The following is a 26654-nucleotide window of genomic DNA, read 5'->3' as shown; positions in this document are numbered from 1 at the left end:
AGTAATACAATACATTATAAAACACACTACTACTAGTAATACAATACATTATAAAACACACTACTACTAGTAATACAATACATTATAAAACACACTACTACTAGTAATACAATACATTATAAAACACACTACTACTAGTAATACAATACATTATAAAACACACTACTACTAGTAATACAATACATTATAAAACACACTACTACTAGTAATACAATACATTATAAAACACACTACTACTAGTAATACAATACATTATAAAACACACTACTACTAGTAATACAATACATTATAAAACACACTACTACTAGTAATAAAACACATTATAAACCATACTACTACTAGTAATACAATACATTATAAAACACACTACTACTAGTAATACAATACATTATAAAACACACTACTACTAGTAATACAATACATTATAAAACACATTATAAAACACACTACTACTAGTAATACAATACATTATAAAACACATTATAAAACACACTACTACTAGTAATACAATACATTATAAAACACATTATAAAACACACTACTACTAGTAATACAATACATTATAAAACACACTACTACTAGTAATAAAACACATTATAAAACATACTACTACTAGTAATACAATACATTATACAACACATTATAAACATACTACTACTAGTAATACAATACATTATAAACATACTACTACTAGTAATACAATACATTATAAACATACTACTAGTAGTAATACAATACATTATAAAACATACTACTACTAGTAATACAATACATTATAAACACACTACTACTAGTAATACAATACATTATAAACATACTACTACTAGTAATACAATACATTATAAAACACATTATAAACATACTACTACTAGTAATACAATACATTATAAAACATACTACTACTAGTAATACAATACATTATAAACCATACTACTACTAGTAATACAATACATTATAAACCATACTACTACTAGTAATACAACACATTATAAACCATACTACTACTAGTAATACAATACATTATAAAACATACTACTACTAGTAATACAATACATTATAAACCATACTACTACTAGTAATACAACACATTATAAACCATACTACTACTAGTAATACAATACATTATAAAACATACTACTACTAGTAATACAATACATTATAAACATACTACTACTAGTAATACAACACATTATAAACCATACTACTACTAGTAATACAATACATTATAAACATACTACTACTAGTAATACAATACATTATAAAACACATTATAAAACATACTACTACTAGTAATACAATACATTATAAAACATACTACTACTAGTAATACAATACATTATAAACCATACTACTACTAGTAATACAATACATTATAAACCATACTACTACTAGTAATACAATACATTATACAACACATTATAAAACATACTACTACTAGTAATACAATACATTATAAAACATACTACTACTAGTAATACAATACATTATAAACCATACTACTACTAGTAATACAACACATTATAAACCATACTACTACTAGTAATACAATACATTATAAAACATACTCCTACTAGTAATACAATACATTATAAACATACTACTACTAGTAATACAATACATTATAAACACACTACTACTAGTAATACAACACATTATAAAACACATTATAAAACACACTACTACTAGTAATACAATACATTATAAACACACTACTACTAGTAATACAATACATTATAAAACACATTATAAAACACACTACTACTAGTAATACAATACATTATAAAACACACTACTACTAGTAATACAATACATTATAAACACACTACTACTAGTAATACAATACATTATAAAACACACTACTACTAGTAATACAATACATTATAAAACACACTACTACTAGTAATACAACACATTATAAACACACTACTACTAGTAATACAATACATTATAAAACACACTACTACTAGTAATACAATACATTATAAAACACATTATAAAACATACTACTACTAGTAATACAATACATTATAAAACACATTATAAAACATACTACTACTAGTAATACAATACATTATAAAACACATTATAAAACACACTACTACTAGTAATACAATACATTATAAACACAATACTACTAGTAATACAATACAGTATAAAACACACTACTACTAGTAATACAATACATTATAAACACACTACTACTAGTAATACAATACATTATAAACACACTACTACTAGTAATACAATACATTATAAAACACACTACTACTAGTAATACAATACATTATAAAACACACTACTACTAGTAATACAATACATTATACAACATACTACTACTAGTAATACAATACATTATAAAACATACTACTACTAGTAATACAACACATTATAAACATACTACTACTAGTAATACAATACATTATAAACACACTACTACTAGTAATACAATACATTATAAACACACTACTACTAGTAATACAATACAGTATAAAACATACTACTACTAGTAATACAATACATTATAAAACACATTATAAACACACTACTACTAGTAATACAATACATTATAAAACATACTACTACTAGTAATATAATACATTATAAACCATACTACTACTAGTAATAAAATACATTATACAACACATTATAAACACACTACTACTAGTAATACAATACATTATAAAACATACTACTACTAGTAATACAATACACTATAAATATACTACTACTAGTAATACAATACATTATAAAACACACTACTACTAGTAATACAATACATTATAAAACACATTATAAAACATACTACTACTAGTAATACAATACATTATAAACACACTACTACTAGTAATACAATACATTATAAACACACTACTACTAGTAATACAATACATTATAAAACATACTACTACTAGTAATACAATACATTATAAAACACACTACTACTAGTAATACAATACATTATAAAACACATTATAAAACATACTACTACTAGTAATACAATACACTATAAATATACTACTACTAGTAATACAATACATTATAAAACACACTACTACTAGTAATACAATACATTATAAAACACATTATAAAACATACTACTACTAGTAATACAATACACTATAAATATACTACTACTAGTAATACAATACATTATAAACACACTACTACTAGTAATACTATACATTATAAAACACACTACTACTAGTAATACAATACATTATAAAACATACTACTACTAGTAATACAATACATTATAAACACACTACTACTAGTAATACAATACATTATAAAACATACTACTACTAGTAATACAATACATTATAAAACACACTACTACTAGTAATACAATACATTATAAAACACATTATAAAACATACTACTACTAGTAATACAATACACTATAAATATACTACTACTAGTAATACAATACATTATAAAACACACTACTACTAGTAATACTAGTAATTACTAGTAATACTAGTAATTTCCCCCTTCTGATGACCAGGTGGCGAATCGCATCTCTGCATGTCTGGCAGACATATCAGTGTGGATGACGGATCACCACCTCAAGCTGAACTTCGGCAAGACGGAGCTGCTCTTCCTCCCGGGGAAGGACTGCCCGTTCCATGATCTCGCCATCACGGTTGACAACTCCATTGTGTCCTCCTCCCAGAGCGCTAAGAACCTTGGTGTGATCCTGGACAACACCCTGTCGTTCTCAACTAACATCAAGACGGTGGCACGTTCCTGTAGGTTCATGCTCTACAACATCCGCAGAGTACGACCCTGCCTCACACAGGAAGCGGCGCAGGTCCTAATCCAGGCACTTGTCATCTCCCGTCTGGATTACTGCAACTCGCTGTTGGCTGGGCTCCCTGCCTGTGCCATTAAACCCCTACAACTCATCCAGAACGCCGCAGCCCGTCTAGTGTTCAACCTTCCCAAGTTCTCTCACGTCACCCCGCTCCTCCGCTCTCTCCACTGGCTTCCAGTTGAAGCTCGCATCCGCTACAAGACCATGGTGCTTGCCTACGGAGCTGTGAGGGGAACGGCACCTCAGTACCTCCAGGCTCTGATCAGGCCCTACACCCAAATAAGGGCACTGCGTTCATCCACCTCTGGCCTGCTCGTCTCCCTACCACTGAGGAAGTACAGTTCCCGCTCAGCCCAGTCAAAACTGTTCGCTGCTCTGGCTCCCCAATGGTGGAACAAACTCCCTCACGACGCCAGGACAGCGGAGTCAATCACCACCTTCCGGAGACACCTGAAACCCCACCTCTTTAAGGAATACTTAGGATAGGATAAAGTAATCCTTCTCACCCCCCTCCCCCCCCCCTTAAAATATTTAGATGCACTATTGTAAAGTGGCTGTTCCACTGGATGTCATAAGGTGAATGCACCAATTTGTAAGTCGCTCTGGATAAGAGCGTCTGCTAAATGACTTAAATGTAAATGTAATACAATACATTATAAAACACATTATAAAACATACTACTACTAGTAATACAATACATTATAAAACATACTACTACTAGTAATACAATACATTATAAAACACATTATAAACACACTACTACTAGTAATACAATACATTATAAACATACTACTACTAGTAATACAATACATTATAAAACGCATTATAAACACACTACTACTAGTAATACAATACATTATAAAACACATTATAAAACACACTACTACTAGTAATACAATACATTATAAACACATTATAAACATACTACTAGTAGTAATACAATACATTATAAAACATACTACTACTAGTAATACAATACATTATAAAACACATTATAAAACACACTACTCCTGGTAATACAATACATTATAAAACATACTACTACTAGTAATACAACACATTATAAACATACTACTACTAGTAATACAATACATTATAAAACATACTACTACTAGTAATACAACACATTATAAACATACTACTACTAGTAATACAATACATTATAAAACACATTATAAACATACTATTAGTAGTAATACAATACATTATAAAACATACTACTACTAGTAATACAATACATTATAAAACACATTATAAAACATACTACTACTAGTAATACAATACACTATAAATATACTACTACTAGTAATACAATACAGTATAAACACACTACTACTAGTAATATAATACATTATAAACCATACTACTACTAGTAATACAATACATTATAAACATACTACTAGTAGTAATACAATACATTATAAAACATACTACTACTAGTAATACAATACATTATAAAACACATTATAAAACATACTACTACTAGTAATACAATACACTATAAATATACTACTACTAGTAATACAACACATTATAAACATACTACTAGTAGTAATACAATACATTATAAAACATACTACTACTAGTAATACAATACATTATACAACACATTATAAACATACTACTACTAGTAATACAATACATTATAAACATACTACTACTAGTAATACAATACATTATAAACATACTACTAGTAGTAATACAATACATTATAAAACATACTACTACTAGTAATACAATACATTATAACACACTACTACTAGTAATACAATACATTATAAACATACTACTACTAGTAATACAATACATTATAAACACATTATAAACCATACTACTACTAGTAATACAATACATTATAAACACACTACTACTAGTAATACAATACATTATAAACACACTACTACTAGTAATACAATACATTATAAACACACTACTACTAGTAATACAATACATTATAAAACATACTACTACTAGTAATACAATACATTATAAAACACACTACTACTAGTAATACAATACATTATAAAACACATTATAAAACATACTACTACTAGTAATACAATACATTATAAAACATACTACTACTAGTAATACAATACATTATAAAACACATTATAAACACACTACTACTAGTAATACAATACATTATAAAACACACTACTACTAGTAATACAATACATTATAAAACACATTATAAAACATACTACTACTAGTAATACAATACACTATAAATATACTACTACTAGTAATACAATACATTATAAAACACACTACTACTAGTAATACAATACATTATAAAACACACTACTACTAGTAATACAATACATTATAAACACACTACTACTAGTAATACAACACATTATAAAACATACTACTACTAGTAATACAACACATTATAAACCATACTACTACTAGTAATACAATACATTATAAACATACTACTACTAGTAATACAATACATTATAAAACACATTATAAACACACTACTACTAGTAATACAATACATTATAAAACACATTATAAAACACACTACTACTAGTAATACAATACATTATAAACACATTATAAACATACTACTAGTAGTAATACAATACATTATAAAACATACTACTACTAGTAATACAATACATTATAAAACACATTATAAAACATACTACTACTAGTAATACAACACATTATAAACATACTACTAGTAGTAATACAATACATTATAAAACATACTACTACTAGTAATACAATACATTATACAACACATTATAAACATACTACTACTAGTAATACAATACATTATAAACATACTACTACTAGTAATACAATACATTATAAACACACTACTACTAGTAATACAATACATTATAAACATACTACTACTAGTAATACAATACATTATAAAACACATTATAAACCATACTACTACTAGTAATACAATACATTATAAACCATACTACTACTAGTAATACAATACATTATAAAACACATTATAAAACATACTACTACTAGTAATACAATACATTATAAAACACATTATAAAACACACTACTCCTGGTAATACAATACATTATAAACACACTACTACTAGTAATACAATACATTATAAAACACATTATAAACACACTACTACTAGTAATACAATACATTATAAAACACATTATAAAACACATTATAAACATACTACTACTAGTAATACAATACATTATAAACACATTATAAACCATACTACTACTAGTAATACAATACATTATAAACACACTACTACTAGTAATACAATACATTATAAACACACTACTACTAGTAATACAATACATTATAAACATACTACTACTAGTAATACAATACATTATAAACACACTACTACTAGTAATACAATACATTATAAACATACTACTACTAGTAATACAATACATTATAAACACACTACTACTAGTAATACAATACATTATAAAACACACTACTACTAGTAATACAATACATTATAAACACACTACTACTAGTAATACAATACATTATAAACACATTATAAACCATACTACTACTAGTAATACAATACATTATAAACACACTACTACTAGTAATACAATACATTATAAACACACTACTACTAGTAATACAATACATTATAAACATACTACTACTAGTAATACAATACATTATAAACACACTACTACTAGTAATACAATACATTATAAACATACTACTACTAGTAATACAATACATTATAAACACACTACTACTAGTAATACAATACATTATAAAACACACTACTACTAGTAATACAATACATTATAAACACACTACTACTAGTAATACAATACATTATAAACACACTACTACTAGTAATACAATACATTATAAAACACACTATAAACCATACTACTACTAGTAATACAATACATTATAAAACACACTACTACTAGTAATACAATACATTATAAAACATACTACTACTAGTAATACAATACATTATAAACACATTATAAACCATACTACTACTAGTAATACAATACATTATAAAACACACTACTACTAGTAATACAATACATTATAAAACACACTACTACTAGTAATACAATACATTATAAAACACACTATAAACCATACTACTACTAGTAATACAATACATTATAAACACACTACTACTAGTAATACAACACATTATAAACCATACTACTACTAGTAATACAATACATTATAAAACACACTACTACTAGTAATACAATACATTATAAAACACACTACTACTAGTAATACAATACATTATAAAACACACTATAAACCATACTACTACTAGTAATACAATACATTATAAACACACTATAAAACATACTACTACTAGTAATACAATACATTATAAAACACATTATAAAACACACTATAAAACATACTACTACTAGTAATACAATACATTATAAACACACTACTACTAGTAATACAACACATTATAAACCATACTACTACTAGTAATACAATACATTATAAAACACACTCCTACTAGTAATACAATACATTATAAAACACACTACTACTAGTAATACAATACATTATAAAACACACTATAAACCATACTACTACTAGTAATACAATACATTATAAACACACTATAAAACACACTACTACTAGTAATACAATACATTATAAACACACTACTACTAGTAATACAATACATTATAAACATACTACTACTAGTAATACAATACATTATAAACACACTACTACTAGTAATACAATACATTATAAACACACTACTACTAGTAATACAATACATTATAAACACACTACTACTAGTAAGTGAAATAATCTGTAAACAATTGTTGGATAAATGACTTGTGTCGTGAACAAAGAAGACGTCCTAACTGACTGGCCAAAACTATAGTTTGTTAACAAGAAATGTGTGGAGTGGTTGAAATGATGATGTTTCACTGTACCTTCCTGGGTACAGCTCCCAAACAGTCTCTCTCGTCACTACCATCCAGACAGTCCTCCTGGCCATCACAGTGCCACGTCTCGAAGATACACAGGTTGGTGTCACAGTGGAAGTTCCCCGGCTGGCAGTCATAACAGTTCTTCTCATCAGAACCGTCTGGACACTGGAACGGATGAATGAATGAGAGATACTGCTGTATATTTACAATCAAAACAGTTGTGATCAGTATGTGGTCTTCCTCAGTGTGTATATTATATTATATTATATTGATCAGTATGTGGTCTTCCTCAGTGTGTATATTATATTATATTATATTGATTAGTATGTTGTCTTCCTCAGTGTGTATATTATATTATATTATATTGATCAGCATCTTGTCTTCCTCAGTGTGTATATTATATTATATTATATTGATCAGTATGTTGTCTTCCTCATTGTGTATATTATATTATATTATATTGATCAGCATCTTGTCTTCCTCAGTGTGTATATTATATTATATTATATTGATCAGTATGTTGTCTTCCTCAGTGTGTATATTATATTATATTGATCAGCATGTTGTCTTCCTCAGTGTGTATATTATATTGATCAGTATGTTGTCTTCCTCAGTGTGTAGATTATATTATATTGATCAGCATGTTGTCTTCCTCAGTGTGTAGATTATATTATATTATATTGATCAGCATGTTGTCTTCCTCAGTGTGTATATTATATTATATTGATCAGCATGTTGTCTTCCTCAGTGTGTATATTATATTATATTGATCAGTATGTTGTCTTCCTCATTGTGTATATTATATTATATTGATCAGCATGTTGTCTTCCTCAGTGTGTATATTATATTATATTGATCAGTATGTTGTCTTCCTCAGTGTGTATATTATATTATATTATATTGATCAGCATGTTGTCTTCCTCAGTGTGTAGATTATATTATATTGATCAGTATGTTGTCTTCCTCAGTGTGTATATTATATTATATTATATTGATCAGCATCTTGTCTTCCTCAGTGTGTATATTATATTATATTATATTGATCAGCATGTTGTCTTCCTCAGTGTGTATATTATATTATATTGATCAGTATGTTGTCTTCCTCAGTGTGTATATTATATTATATTGATCAGTATGTTGTCTTCCTCAGTGTGTAGATTATATTATATTATATTGATCAGCATGTTGTCTTCCTCAGTGTGTATATTATATTATATTATATTGATCAGTATGTGGTCTTCCTCAGTGTGTAGATTATATTATATTGATCAGTGTGTTGTCTTCCTCAGTGTGTATATTATATTGATCAGTATGTTGTCTTCCTCAGTGTGTATATTATATTGATCAGTATGTTGTCTTCCTCAGTGTGTATATTATATTATATTGATCAGTATGTTGTCTTCCTCAGTGTGTATATTATATTATATTGATCAGCATGTTGTCTTCCTCAGTGTGTATATTATATTATATTATATTGATCAGCATGTTGTCTTCCTCAGTGTGTATATTATATTATATTATATTGATCAGTATGTGGTCTTCCTCAGTGTGTATATTATATTATATTGATCAGTATGTTGTCTTCCTCAGTGTGTAGATTATATTATATTGATCAGTGTGTTGTCTTCCTCAGTGTGTATATTATATTGATCAGTATGTTGTCTTCCTCAGTGTGTATATTATATTATATTATATTGATCAGTATGTTGTCTTCCTCAGTGTGTAGATTATATTATATTGATTAGTATGTTGTCTTCCTCAGTGTGTATATTATATTATATTGATCAGTATGTTGTCTTCCTCAGTGTGTATATTATATTATATTGATCAGTATGTTGTCTTCCTCAGTGTGTATATTATATTATATTGATCAGTATGTTGTCTTCCTCAGTGTGTATATTATATTATATTGATCAGTATGTTGTCTTCCTCAGTGTGTATATTATATTGATCAGTATGTTGTCTTCCTCAGTGTGTATATTATATTATATTGATCAGTATGTTGTCTTCCTCAGTGTGTATATTATATTATATTGATCAGTATGTTGTCTTCCTCAGTGTGTATATTATATTATATTATATTGATCAGTATGTTGTCTTCCTCAGTGTGTATATTATATTATATTATATTGATCAGTATGTTGTCTTCCTCAGTGTGTATATTATATTATATTGATCAGTATGTTGTCTTCCTCAGTGTGTATATTATATTATATTGATCAGCATGTTGTCTTCCTCAGTGTGTATATTATATTATATTGATCAGTATGTTGTCTTCCTCAGTGTGTATATTATATTATATTATATTGATCAGTATGTTGTCTTCCTCAGTGTGTATATTATATTATATTATATTGATCAGTGTGTTGTCTTCCTCAGTGTGTATATTATATTATATTATATTATATTGATCAGCATGTTGTCTTCCTCAGTGTGTATATTATATTATATTGATTAGTATGTTGTCTTCCTCAGTGTGTATATTATATTATATTATATTGATCAGTATGTTGTCTTCCTCAGTGTGTATATTATATTATATTATATTGATCAGTATGTTGTCTTCCTCAGTGTGTATATTATATTATATTGATCAGTATGTTGTCTTCCTCAGTGTGTATATTATATTATATTGATCAGTATGTTGTCTTCCTCAGTGTGTATATTATATTATATTGATCAGTATGTTGTCTTCCTCAGTGTGTATATTATATTATATTATATTGATCAGCATGTTGTCTTCCTCAGTGTGTATATTATATTATATTATATTGATCAGTATGTTGTCTTCCTCAGTGTGTATATTATATTATATTGATCAGTATGTTGTCTTCCTCAGTGTGTATATTATATTATATTGATCAGTATGTTGTCTTCCTCAGTGTGTATATTATATTATATTGATCAGTATGTTGTCTTCCTCAGTGTGTATATTATATTATATTGATCAGCATGTTGTCTTCCTCAGTGTGTATATTATATTATATTGATCAGCATGTTGTCTTCCTCAGTGTGTATATTATATTATATTGATCAGCATGTTGTCTTCCTCAGTGTGTATATTATATTATATTGATCAGCATGTTGTCTTCCTCAGTGTGTATATTATATTATATTGATCAGTATGTTGTCTTCCTCAGTGTGTATATTATATTATATTGATCAGTATGTTGTCTTCCTCAGTGTGTATATTATATTATATTGATCAGTATGTTGTCTTCCTCAGTGTGTATATTATATTATATTATATTATATTGATCAGTATGTTGTCTTCCTCAGTGTGTATATTATATTATATTGATCAGTATGTTGTCTTCCTCAGTGTGTATATTAAATTATATTGATCAGTATGTTGTCTTCCTCAGTGTGTATATTATATTATATTATATTGATCAGCATGTTGTCTCCCTCAGTGTGTATATTATATTATATTGATCAGTATGTTGTCTTCCTCAGTGTGTATATTATATTATATTATATTGATCAGTATGTTGTCTTCCTCAGTGTGTATATTATATTATATTATATTGATCAGTATGTTGTCTTCCTCAGTGTGTATATTATATTATATTATATTGATCAGTATGTTGTCTTCCTCAGTGTGTATATTATATTATATTATATTGATCAGTATGTGGTCTTCCTCAGTGTGTATATTATATTATATTATATTGATCAGTATGTTGTCTTCCTCAGTGTGTATATTATATTATATTGATTAGTATGTTGTCTTCCTCAGTGTGTATATTATATTATATTGATCAGTATGTTGTCTTCCTCAGTGTGTATATTATATTATATTGATTAGTATGTTGTCTTCCTCAGTGTGTATATTTTATTATATTGATCAGCATGTTGTCTTCCTCAGTGTGTATATTATATTATATTATATTGATCAGCATGTTGTCTTCCTCAGTGTGTATATTAAATTATATTGATCAGTATGTTGTCTTCCTCAGTGTGTATATTATATTATATTGATCAGTATGTTGTCTTCCTCAGTGTGTATATTATATTATATTGATCAGCATGTTGTCTTCCTCAGTGTGTATATTATATTATATTATATTGATCAGCATGTTGTCTTCCTCAGTGTGTATATTATATTATATTATATTGATCAGTATGTTGTCTTCCTCAGTGTGTATATTAAATTATATTGATCAGTATGTTGTCTTCCTCAGTGTGTATATTATATTATATTATATTGATCAGTATGTGGTCTTCCTCAGTGTGTATATTAAATTATATTGATCAGTATGTTGTCTTCCTCAGTGTGTATGTTTCTATGTTTTGGGTTCTCAATCAGGGACAGCTGTCTATCATTGTCTCTGATTGGGAATCAAACTTAGGCAGCCTTTTTTCCTTTTGTACTTGTGGGTAGTTGTCTTTGTTAGTGGCATTATAGACAAAGTAATCTTCACTATGGGGGTAGTTGTCTTTGTTAGTGGCATTATTAAATTATATTGATCAGTATGTTGTCTTCCTCAGTGTGTATATTATATTATATTGATCAGTATGTTGTCTTCCTCAGTGTGTATATTATATTATATTGATCAGTATGTTGTCTTCCTCAGTGTGTATATTATATTATATTGATCAGTATGTTGTCTTCCTCAGTGTGTATATTATATTATATTGATCAGTATGTGGTCTTCCTCAGTGTGTATATTATATTATATTGATTAGTATGTTGTCTTCCTCAGTGTGTATATTATATTATATTATATTGATCAGCATGTTGTCTTCCTCAGTGTGTATATTATATTATATTATATTGATCAGTATGTGGTCTTCCTCAGTGTGTATATTATATTATATTGATCAGCATGTTGTCTTCCTCAGTGTGTATATTATATTATATTATATTGATCAGTATGTTGTCTTCCTCAGTGTGTATATTATATTATATTGATCAGTATGTTGTCTTCCTCAGTGTGTATATTATATTATATTGATCAGCATGTTGTCTTCCTCAGTGTGTATATTATATTATATTATATTGATCAGTATGTTGTCTTCCTCAGTGTGTATATTATATTATATTGATCAGTATGTTGTCTTCCTCAGTGTGTATATTATATTATATTGATCAGTATGTTGTCTTCCTCAGTGTGTATATTATATTATATTATATTGATCAGTATGTTGTCTTCCTCAGTGTGTATATTATATTATATTGATCAGTATGTTGTCTTCCTCAGTGTGTATATTATATTATATTGATCAGTATGTTGTCTTCCTCAGTGTGTATATTATATTATATTGATCAGTATATTATATTATATTGTTGTCTTCCTCAGTGTGTATATTATATTATATTATATTGATCAGTATGTTGTCTTCCTCAGTGTGTATATTATATTATATTGATCAGCATGTTGTCTTCCTCAGTGTGTATATTATATTATATTATATTGATCAGTATGTTGTCTTCCTCAGTGTGTATATTATATTATATTATATTGATCAGTATGTTGTCTTCCTCAGTGTGTATATTATATTATATTGATCAGCATGTTGTCTTCCTCAGTGTGTATATTATATTATATTGATCAGTATGTTGTCTTCCTCAGTGTGTATATTATATTATATTGATCAGTATGTGGTCTTCCTCAGTGTGTATATTATATTATATTGATCAGTATGTTGTCTTCCTCAGTGTGTATATTATATTATATTGATCAGTATGTTGTCTTCCTCAGTGTGTATATTATATTATATTGATCAGTATGTTGTCTTCCTCAGTGTGTATATTATATTATATTATATTATATTATATTGATCAGTATGTTGTCTTCCTCAGTGTGTATATTATATTATATTGATCAGTATGTTGTCTTCCTCAGTGTGTATATTATATTATATTGATCAGTATGTTGTCTTCCTCAGTGTGTATATTATATTATATTATATTGATCAGCATGTTGTCTTCCTCAGTGTGTATATTATATTATATTGATTAGTATGTTGTCTTCCTCAGTGTGTATATTATATTATATTATATTGATCAGTATGTTGTCTTCCTCAGTGTGTATATTATATTATATTGATCAGTATGTTGTCTTCCTCAGTGTGTATATTATATTATATTATATTGATCAGTATGTTGTCTTCCTCAGTGTGTATATTATATTATATTGATCAGTATGTTGTCTTCCTCAGTGTGTATATTATATTATATTGATTAGTATGTTGTCTTCCTCAGTGTGTATATTATATTATATTATATTGATCAGTATGTTGTCTTCCTCAGTGTGTATATTATATTATATTATATTGATTAGTATGTTGTCTTCCTCAGTGTGTATATTATATTATATTGATCAGTATGTTGTCTTCCTCAGTGTGTATATTATATTATATTGATCAGTATGTTGTCTTCCTCAGTGTGTATATTATATTATATTGATCAGTATGTTGTCTTCCTCAGTGTGTATATTATATTATATTATATTGATCAGTATGTTGTCTTCCTCAGTGTGTATATTATATTATATTGATCAGTATGTTGTCTTCCTCAGTGTGTATATTATATTATATTATATTATATTGATCAGTATGTTGTCTTCCTCAGTGTGTATATTATATTGATCAGCATGTGGTCTTCCTCAGTGTGTATATTATATTATATTGATCAGTATGTTGTCTTCCTCAGTGTGTATATTATATTATATTATATTGATTAGTATGTTGTCTTCCTCAGTGTGTATATTATATTATATTATATTGATCAGTATGTTGTCTTCCTCAGTGTGTATATTATATTATATTGATCAGTATGTTGTCTTCCTCAGTGTGTATATTATATTATATTATATTGATCAGTATGTTGTCTTCCTCAGTGTGTATATTATATTATATTATATTGATCAGTATGTTGTCTTCCTCAGTGTGTATATTATATTATATTATATTGATCAGCATGTTGTCTTCCTCATTGTGTATATTATATTATATTATATTATATTATATTATATTGATCAGCATGTGTTCTTCCTCAGTGTGTATATTATATTATATTATATTATATTATATTATATTATATTGATCAGCATGTTGTCTTCCTCAGTGTGTATATTATATTATATTATATTGATCAGTATGTGTTCTTCCTCAGTGTGTATATTATATTATATTGATCAGTGTGTTGTCTTCCTCAGTGTGTAGATTATATTATATTGATCAGCATGTTGTCTTCCTCAGTGTGTATATTATATTATATTATATTGATCAGCATGTTGTCTTCCTCAGTGTGTATATTATATTATATTGATCAGTATGTTGTCTTCCTCAGTGTGTATATTATATTGATCAGCATGTGGTCTTCCTCAGTGTGTATATTATATTATATTGATCAGTATGTTGTCTTCCTCAGTGTGTATATTATATTATATTATATTGATCAGCATGTTGTCTTCCTCAGTGTGTATATTATATTATATTGATTAGTATGTTGTCTTCCTCAGTGTGTATATTATATTATATTGATCAGCATGTTGTCTTCCTCAGTGTGTATATTATATTATATTGATCAGCATGTTGTCTTCCTCAGTGTGTATATTATATTATATTGATCAGTATGTTGTCTTCCTCAGTGTGTATATTATATTATATTATATTGATCAGCATGTTGTCTTCCTCAGTGTGTATATTATATTATATTATATTGATCAGCATGTTGTCTTCCTCAGTGTGTATATTATATTATATTATATTGATCAGTATGTTGTCTTCCTCAGTGTGTATATTATATTATATTATATTGATCAGTATGTTGTCTTCCTCAGGGTGTATATTATATTATATTATATTGATCAGTATGTGGTCTTCCTCAGTGTGTATATTATATTATATTGATCAGCATGTTGTCTTCCTCAGTGTGTATATTATATTATATTATATTGATCAGTATGTTGTCTTCCTCAGTGTGTATATTAAATTATATTGATCAGTATGTTGTCTTCCTCAGTGTGTATGTTATATTATATTGATCAGCATGTTGTCTTCCTCAGTGTGTATATTATATTATATTGATCAGTATGTTGTCTTCCTCAGTGTGTATATTATATTATATTGATCAGTATGTGGTCTTCCTCAGTGTGTATATTATATTATATTGATCAGTATGTGATCTTCCTCAGTGTGTATATTATATTATATTGATCAGTATGTTGTCTTCCTCAGTGTGTATATTATATTATATTGATCAGTATGTTGTCTTCCTCAGTGTGTATATTATATTATATTATATTGATCAGTATGTTGTCTTCCTCAGTGTGTATATTATATTATATTGATCAGTATGTTGTCTTCCTCAGTGTGTATGTTTCTATGTTTTGGGTTCTCAATCAGGGACAGCTGTCTATCATTGTCTCTGATTGGGAATCAAACTTAGGCAGCCTTTTTTCCTTTTGTACTTGTGAGTAGTTGTCTTTGTTAGTGGCATTATAGACTAAGTAATCTTCACTATGGGGGTAGTTGTCTTTGTTAGTGGCATTATAGACTAAGTAATCTTCACTATGGGGGTAGTTGTCTTTGTTAGTGGCATTATAGCCTAAGTACTCTTCACTATGGGGGTAGTTGTCTTTGTTAGTGGCATTATAGACTAAGTAATCTTCACGTCGTGTCCTTGTTCTTTGTTCTGTTGGCGATGTTTATCAAATAAAGAAATGTACGCTCACCATGCTGCACCTTGGTCCGGTCATTTCCACGACAACGAGTGGGACACTTATTGACTCATTTCCATGACAACGAGCGGGACACTTATTGACTCATTTCCACGACAACGAGCGGGACACTTATTGACTCATTTCCACGACAACGAGCGGGACACTAATTGACTCATTTCCACGACAACGAGCGGGACACTAATAGACTCCTTTCCACGACAACGAGCGGGACACTTATTGACTCATTTCCACGACAACGAGCGGGACACTAATTGACTCATTTCCACGACAACGAGCGGGACACTAATTGACTCATTTCCACGACAACGAGAGGGACACTAATTGACTCATTTCCACGACAACGAGCGGGACACTAATTGACTCAAGGCATTTCAGCTTTTCACAAACCAACAGTGAAACCCAGGCTACCTAAGTATGATTCTCAATCAGAGACAACTAACGACACCTGCCTCTGATTGAGGACTATACTAGGCCGAAACAGAAACCTAAACATAGAAACACAAAACATAGACTGCCCACCCCAACTCACGCCCTGACCATACTAAATAAAGACAAAACAAAGGAAATAAAGGTCAGAACGTGACTTTCTGTTAAAAATAATCTAAGAATTAGCAGAAGGCCGACAACAAACACAATAATATATTTGGAAGAATTAAGCAACTAAATAGATAATTTTTTTAATTCACTGTCCTCTTTTATTAAATTCCTTATGTCACTATTTCATTTGAATTAATTTTAATCTGGATCTTTATTGAGTAAAGGGCCGTCAGTAAGCATTTCACTGTTATTAAATAATAATTTGATTTGATTGTATTAAAAGCCTGTTTTTCGACACAACGATCATTAGAATCATAGTCAGGAAATAGACTGTAACTAGAATGTTTTCAACCGAAGGGTTTCTCTCCTACATCCAGGAGTTTAGCACAATGATTTTTTTTTAATCACAATTGCACAACAGGATAATAAAGTATTGATTGATTGATTGATTGATTGATACCTTCTTCTGGTTGTTGCATCTTTCAGAGGCAGGGTAGCAGGCCCCACTGCCCCCCTCACAGGGGTACTCCCCCTCCTGGCAAACTGGACACTCCTCCTCGTCGCGCCCCGTAGGGCAGTGCCAGTACCCGTCACAGCGCTGCCGTTCAGAGTAACAGCCCTGGTCCAATCCGCACGGGTGTTCCCCAGGGAAACAGTAACCTTTCACCTACAGGATAGAACAGGAAACGTCCTCGTGAAGTCATCTCTGGGTACTAGTCTTCTGTCTGGTCAGGATAAACTCTGGGTACTAGTCTTCTGTCTGGTCAGGATAAACTCTGGGTACTAGTCTTCTGTCTGGTCAGGATAAACTCTGGGTACTAGTCTTCTGTCTGGTCAGGATAAACTCTGGGTACTAGTCTTCTGTCTGGTTAGGATAAACTCTGGGTACTAGTCTTCTGTCTGGTCAGGATAAACTCTGGGTACTAGTCTTAGTCTTCTGTCTGGTCAGGATAAACTCTGGGTACTCGTCTTCTGTCTGGTTAGGATAAACTCTGGGTACTAGTCTTCTGTCTGGTCAGGATAAACTCTGGGTACTAGTCTTCTGTGTGCTCAGGATAAACTCTGGGTACTAGTCTTCTGTCTGGTCAGGATAAACTCTGGGTACTAGTCTTCTGTCTGGTCAGGATAAACTCTGGGTACTAGTCTTCTGTCTGGTCATGATAAACTCTGGGTACTAGTCTTCTGTGTGCTTAGGATAAACTCTGGGTACTAGTCTTCTGTCTGGTCAGGATAAACTCTGGGTACTAGTCTCCTGTCAGGGTTATTCTACCTGGTATGTAGAGTTGAATCCATGCCCAGGGCTGAGTGGTGTTAGGGTCAGGGTTAGGGTCAGGGTTAAGGTCAGGGTTAAGGTCAGGGTTAGGGTCATGGTTAAGGTCAGGGTTATGGTCAGGGTTATGGTCAGGGTTAAGGTCAGGGTTAGGGTCAGGGTTAGCCTACCTGGTATGTAGCATTGAACCCATGCCCAGGGCTGTGTGGTGTTAGGGTCAGGGTTAGGGTCAGGTTTAGTGTCAGGGTTAAGGTCAGGGTTAGGGTCAGGGTTAGCCTACCTGGTATGTAGCATTGAACCCATGCCCAGGGCTGTGTGGTGTTAGGGTCAGGGTTAGGGTCAGGGTTAAGGTCAGGGTTAGGGTCAGGGTTAGCCTACCTGGTATGTAGCATTGAACCCATGTCCAGGGCTGTGTGGTGCTAGGGTCAGGGTTATGGTCAGGGTTAAGGTCAGGGTTAGGGTCAGGGTTAGCCTACCTGGTATGTAGAGTTGAATCCATGCCCAGGGCTGAGTGGTGTTAGGGTCAGGGTTAAGGTCAGGGTTAGGGTCAGTGATAGGGTCAGGGTTAGGGTCGGGGTTAAGGTCAGGGTTAAGGTCAGGGTTAGCCTACCTGGTATGTAGCGTTGAACCCATGCCCAGGGCTGTGTGGTGTTAGGGTCAGGGTTAGGGTCAGGGTTAAGGTCAAGGTTAGGGTCAGGGTTAGCCTACCTGGTATGTAGCGTTGAACCCATGCCCAGGGCTGAGTGGTTGGGCCAGGTACTGCAGACTCATCTGTCCTCTACTGGATTCTAACAGGGCTGGTCTCCTGTTGTTATGATGCGACAGGGCCTGCAGGAGGCGCTCTGCTCTCTGGACCAGCCCATCATAGACATGGAGGGAGTCCCCTGGCCCTAACCCCAGGTCCAGCTGCAACACGATGGGCTTAGGGTCCTAGGAGGAGGACTGAGTTAGATCCATCAAGTAGTCGACCGAGGGCAAACGTATTGATTAAAAAACGTAAAAACCAAAAATAACTAATTTCAGTGATTTTCCATTGTGACAGACAACTAAACAAGCTTCTGTTTTGACGGAGCTTATAGATCAGTCAGCATGTGTTCATCTCTAACTCTGCTATATATCAGTCAGCATGTGTTCAGCTGTGTAACTCTGCTATAGATCAGTCAGCATGTGTTCAGCTGTGTAACTCTGCTATAGATCAGTCAGCATGTGTTCATATTTAACTCTGCTATAGATCAGTCAGCATGTGTTCAGCTGTGTAACTCTGCTATAGATCAGTCAGCATGTGTTCAGCTGTGTAACTCTGCTATAGATCAGTCAGCATGTGTTCAGCTGTGTAACTCTGCTATAGATCAGTCAGCATGTGTTCATCTCTAACTCTGCTATAGATCAGTCAGCATGTGTTCATCTCTAACTCTGCTATAGATCAGTCAGCATGTGTTCATCTCTAACTCTGCTATAGATCAGTAAGCATGTGTTCAGCTCTAACTCTGCTATAGATCAGTCAGCATGTGTTCATCTCTAACTCTGCTATAGATCAGTCAGCATGTGTTCATCTCTTTAACTCTGCTATAGATCAGTCAGCATGTGTTCAGCTATGTAACTCTGCTATAGATCAGTCTGCATGTGTTCAGCTGTGTAACTCTGCTATAGATCAGTCAGCATGTGTTCAGCTGTGTAACTCTGCTATAGATCAGTCAGCATGTGTTCATCTCTAACTAAGTCGCTCTGGATAAGAGCGTCTGCTAAATGACTTAAATGTAATGTAATGTAAATGTAACTCTGCTATAGATCAGTCAGCATGTGTTCATCTCTAACTCTGCTATAGATCAGTCAGCATGTGTTCAGCTGTGTAACTCTGCTATAGATCAGTCAGCATGTGTTCATCTCTAACTCTGCTATAGATCAGTCAGCATGTGTTCATCTCTAACTCTGCTATAGATCAGTCAGCATGTGTTCATCTCTAACTCTGCTATAGATCAGTCAGCATGTGTTCATCTCTAACTCTGCTATAGATCAGTCAGCATGTGTTCATCTCTAACTCTGCTATAGATCAGTCAGCACGCGTCTTAATATATTTTGCCACGAAAACTATGGTTTATTAACGTATTTATTTGGAAAAATACAAACTACGATGAACGGATTCATCTGTGGCGAAGGGCACTGCATCTCAGCGCTAGAGGCGTCGCTACAGACACTCTGGTTCGAATCCAGGCTGTATCACAACCGGCCGTGATCGGGAGTCCCGTAGAGCGGCAGACAGTTGGCCCAGCGTCGTCCGGGTTTGGTCGGTGTAGGCCGTCATTGTAAATAAGAATTTGTTCTTAACTGACTTACCTAGTTAAAGGTTAAATAATCGTCCCTAGCAACCGTCAGATTGTGTAAAGGTGTTGAACTCCTCCCTACCTGAGTGTCCAGTAGCCAGGAGCACCTCAGCTCCCCCACAGCGCTGCGGTTGGGACGGAAGAAGTCCGGGGAGGCGAATGTTCCGTAGAAGTTCCCCAGGCGTTTCCCGCAGGCCGTGTCGGGGCACCCTGCCTCGTCCGAGCCATCGGGGCAGTCCCGGGCTCCGTTGCAGCGCAGCGAAGGGGGCAGGCAGCGAGTGGACTGGAGGAGAAGAACACCACTTTATCGTTCCTTATTATTGTCTCTGGGAACGGAAATGTGTTATTTTATACTCACAACCCCCCCCGAAATGTAGGAAGCAATGGGTCGGCCCAAACCCCCCCCCCCCCCCCGAGACGTAGGAAGCAATGGGTCAACCCAATCCCCCGAGACGTAGGAAGCAATGGGTCAACCCAATCCCCCCCCGAGACGTAAGAAGCAATGGGTCAACCCAATCCCCCGAGACATAGGAAGCAATGGGTCAGCCCACCAACCCCCGAGACGTAGGAAGCAATGGGTCAACCCAATCCCCCGAGACGTAGGAAGCAATGTGTCAACCCACCAACCCCCTGAGACGTAGGAAGCAATGGGTCAACCCAATCCCCCGAGACGTAGGAAGCAATGTGTCAACCCACCAACCCCCCGAGACGTAGGAAGCAATGGGTCAACCCAATCCCCCCGAGACGTAGGAAGCAATGGGTCAACCCAATCCCCCCGAGACGTAGGAAGCAATGTGTCAACCCACCAACCCCCCGAGACGTAGGAAGCAATGGGTCAACCCACCAACCCCCGAGACGTAGGAAGCAATGGGTAAACCCACCAACCCCGAGACGTAAGAAGCAATGGGTCGGCCCAATCCTCCCGAGACGTAGGAAGCAATGTGTCAACCCACCAACCCCCCCGAGACGTAGGAAGCAATGGGTCAACCCACCAACCCCCGAGACGTAGGAAGCAATGGGTAAACCCACCAACCCCCGAGACGTAAGAAGCAATGGGTCGGCCCAATCCTCCCCGAGACGTAGGAAGCAATGGGTCGACCCAATCCCCCCCGAGACGTAGGAAGCAATGGGTCAACCCAATCCCCCCGAGACGTAGGAAGCAATGGGTCGGCCCAATCCCCCGAGACGTAGGAAGCAATGGGTCAACCCAATCCCCCCGAGACGTAGGAAGCAATGGGTCAACCCAATCCCCCGAGACGTAGGAAGCAATGGGTCGGCCCAATCCCCCGAGACGTAGGAAGCAATGGGTCAACCCACCAATCCCCGGAGACGTAGGAAGCAATGGGTCAACCCACCAACCCCCGGAGACGTAGGAAGCAATGGGTCGGCCCATCCCCCGAGACGTAGGAAGCAATGGGTCAACCCACCAACCCCCGAGACGTAGGAAGCAATGGGTCGGCCCAAACCCCCCGAGACGTAGGAAGCAATGGGTAAACCCAATCCCCCGAGACGTAGGAAGAAATGGGTCAACCCACCAACCCCCCGAGACGTAGGAAGCAATGGGTCAACCCACCAACCCCCTGAGACATAGGAAGCAATGGGTCAACCCACCAACCCCCGAGACGTAGGAAGCAATGGGTCGGCCCAATCCCCCCGAGACGTAGGAAGCAATGGGTCAACCCACCAACCCCCAAGACGTAGGAAGCAATGGGTCAACCCACCAACCCCCGAGACGTAGGAAGCAATGGGTCAACCCACCAACCCCCGAGACGTAGGAAGCAATGGGTCAACCCACCAACCCCCGAGACGTAGGAAGCAATGGGTCTTCCCAATCCCCCCGAGACGTAGGAAGCAATGGGTCGGCCCAGTGTAGAGCATTGTTCCTATCAGAGTTTCTACTCTGGTTGCTGTCCTGCTTCCCTAACCTCTGGGTTACCTACCTGGGCCTGGGTACAGGGGGCGGTGCCGGGTGGGCAGAGGGAGGTGCGGGGAGGGGTCGGAGGGGGGGCACAGCTCCGTTCGTCGGTAGCGTCGCCGCACTCATCCAGGCCGTTACAGCGCCACGTCCGGGGAAGACATTTACCGTTACCACACAGGAACTCATCCCTCTGACAGCTGGACTGGCCCAGGGGACCTGGAGGAACAGACACATTACTGACAAACTACAGACAGGAACTCATCACTCTGACAGCTGGACTGGCCCAGGGGACCTGGAGGAACAGACACAATACTGACAAACTACAGACAGGAACTCATCACTCTGACAGCTGGACTGGCCCAGGGGACCTGGAGGAACAGACACATTACTGACAAACTACAGACAGGAACTCATCCCTCTGACAGCTGGACTGGCCCAGGGGACCTGGAGGAACAGACACATTACTGACAACAGTTTGTCATCAGCCCTAAACCCTAGAGTTTGCCCCTGAACAAGGCAGTTAACCCACTGTTCCCCTGAACAAGGCAGTTAACCCAATGTTCCCCTGAACAAGGCAGTTAACCCACTGTTCCCCTGAACAAGGCAGTTAACCCACTGTTCCCCTGAACAAGGCAGTTAACACACTGTTCCCCTGAACAAGGCAGTTAACCCACTGTTCCCCTGAACAAGGCAGTTAACCCACTGTTCCCCTGAACAAGGCAGTTAACCCACTGTTCCCCTGAACAAGGCAGTTAACCCACTGTTCCTGGGTTCCTTTGACGTGGATGTTGATTAAGGCAGCCCCCCCCCCCTCTCTGATTCAGAGGGTTGAATGTGGATGACACATTTCAGTTGAAGGCATTCAGTTATACAACTGCCAAGGTATCCCCCCCTTTCCCAATAACAATCTACCCAACAACAAACTACCCAACAACAAACTACCCAACAACAAACTACCCAACAACAAACTACCCAACAACAAACCACCCAACAACAAACTACCCAACAACAAACCACCCAACAATAAACTACCCAACAACAAACTACCCAACAACAAACTACCCAACAACAAACTACCCAACAACAAACTACCCAACAACAAACTACCCAACAACAAACCACACAACAAACTACCCAACAAACTACCCAACAAACTACCCAACAACAAACCACACAACAAACTACCCAACAACAAACCACACAACAAACTACCCAACAACAAACTACCCAACAAACTACCCAACAACAAACTACCCAACAACAAACTACCCAACAAACTACCCAACAAACTACCCAACAACAAACTACCCAACAACAAACCACACAACAAACTACCCAACAAACTACCCAACAACAAACCACACAACAAACTACCCAACAAACTACCCAACAACAAACCACACAACAAACTACCCAACAAACTACCCAACAACAAACCACACAACAAACTACCCAACAAACTACCCAACAACAAACCACACAACAAACTACCCAACAACAAACCACACAACAAACTACCCAACAAACTACCCAACAAACTACCCAACAAACTACCCAACAACAAACCACACTACAAACTACCCAACAAACTACCCAACAAACTACCCAACAACAAACTACCCAACAAACTACCCAACAACAAACCACACAACAAACTACCCAACAAACTACCCAACAAACTACCCAACAACAAACCACACAACAAACTACCCAACAACAAACTACCCAACAACAAACCACACAACAAACTACCCAACAACCTACCCAACAACAAACTACCCAACAACAAACCACCCAACAACAAACTACCCAACAACAAACTACACAACAAACTACCCAACAACAAACTACACAACAACAAACTACCCAACAACAAACCACACAACAACAAACCACACAACAAACCACACAACAACAAACTACCCAACAACAAACTACACAACAAACTACCCAACAAACTACACAACAACAAACTACCCAACAACAAACCACACAACAAACTACCCAACAAACTACCCAACAAACTACCCAACAACAAACTACCCAATAACAAACCACACAACAAACTACCCAACAACAAACTACCCAACAACAAACTACCCAACAACAAACTACCCAACAACAAACTACCCAACAACAAACTACCGAACAACAAACTACCCAACAACAAACTACACAACAACAAACCACCCAACAACAAACCACCCAATAACAAAACACCCATCAAACTACCCAACAAACTACCCAACAACAAACCACCCAATAACAAACCACCCATCAAACTACCCCAAAACAAACCACCCAACAACAAACCACCCATCAAACTACCCCAAAACAAACCACCCAATAACAAACCACCCAACAACAAACTACCCAACAACAAACCACCCAATAACAAACTACACAACAACAAACTACCCTGATTAATCTGTGGTGTTGGGGACAGGGCGACGCTCATCAATGTCTTCTGCCAATACAGATTAATGGCAGACAGCTTTACTAACGTACTCAATATCTGCTTATTGATCCGTGACACGTCGTCCTGGGGTGAAATAGGACAAGCTGTGCTTAGTGCACCTCTCCTTTCATCCCACAAAATATTGATTGTGGGTCCCACACTGTAAAAAGCAAACTGGCTGTGTTTTTCTCTCACAGCTGTTATCAGTGACTCCATCGATGCCAGACGGTAGTTAGATAGAGAAGGTGAACCCCACAGCTGTTATCAGTGACTCCATCGATGCCAGACGGTAGTTAGATAGAGAAGGTGAACCCCACAGCTGTTATCAGTGACTCCATCGATGCCAGACGGTAGTTAGATAGAGAAGGTGAACCCCACAGCTGTTATCAGTGACTCCATCGATGCCAGATGGTAGTTAGATAGAGAAGGTGAACCCCACAGCTGTTATCAGTGACTCCATCGATGCCAGATGGTAGTTAGATAGAGAAGGTGAACCCCACAGCTGTTATCAGTGACTCCATCGATGCCAGATGGTAGTTAGATAGAGAAGGTGAACCCCACAGCTGTTATCAGTGACTCCATCGATGCCAGATGGTAGTTAGATAGAGAAGGTGAACCCCACAGCTGTTATCAGTGACTCCATCGATGCCAGATGGTAGTTAGATAGAGAAGGTGAACCCCACAGCTGTTATCAGTGACTCCATCGATGCCAGATGGTAGTTAG

General features: G+C 34.7%; 1 protein-coding gene across 1 annotated transcript in view; it reads right to left on the bottom strand.

Annotated features, from left to right (window-relative positions):
* Positions 1–26654, bottom strand: part of LOC124035378 (low-density lipoprotein receptor-related protein 3-like) — a gene marked incomplete at its 5' end in the record, with an annotated part of 59822 nt that overhangs the window by 20850 nt on the left and 12318 nt on the right. Inside the window, 5 exons of the mRNA XM_046348838.1 lie at positions 8737–8898; positions 18424–18630; positions 19942–20163; positions 21637–21837; positions 23495–23688. Of these exons, the coding sequence (XP_046204794.1) occupies positions 8737–8898; positions 18424–18630; positions 19942–20163; positions 21637–21837; positions 23495–23688 (986 nt within the window). The remainder of the gene's footprint in view (positions 1–8736; positions 8899–18423; positions 18631–19941; positions 20164–21636; positions 21838–23494; positions 23689–26654) is intronic.

This window comes from Oncorhynchus gorbuscha, linkage group LG05, assembly GCF_021184085.1.
Source record: "Oncorhynchus gorbuscha isolate QuinsamMale2020 ecotype Even-year linkage group LG05, OgorEven_v1.0, whole genome shotgun sequence".
Taxonomy (NCBI): domain Eukaryota; kingdom Metazoa; phylum Chordata; class Actinopteri; order Salmoniformes; family Salmonidae; genus Oncorhynchus; species Oncorhynchus gorbuscha.
The sequence above is the reverse complement of the archived record's forward strand: the minus strand, read 5'-3'. Positions and strand labels throughout refer to the sequence as shown.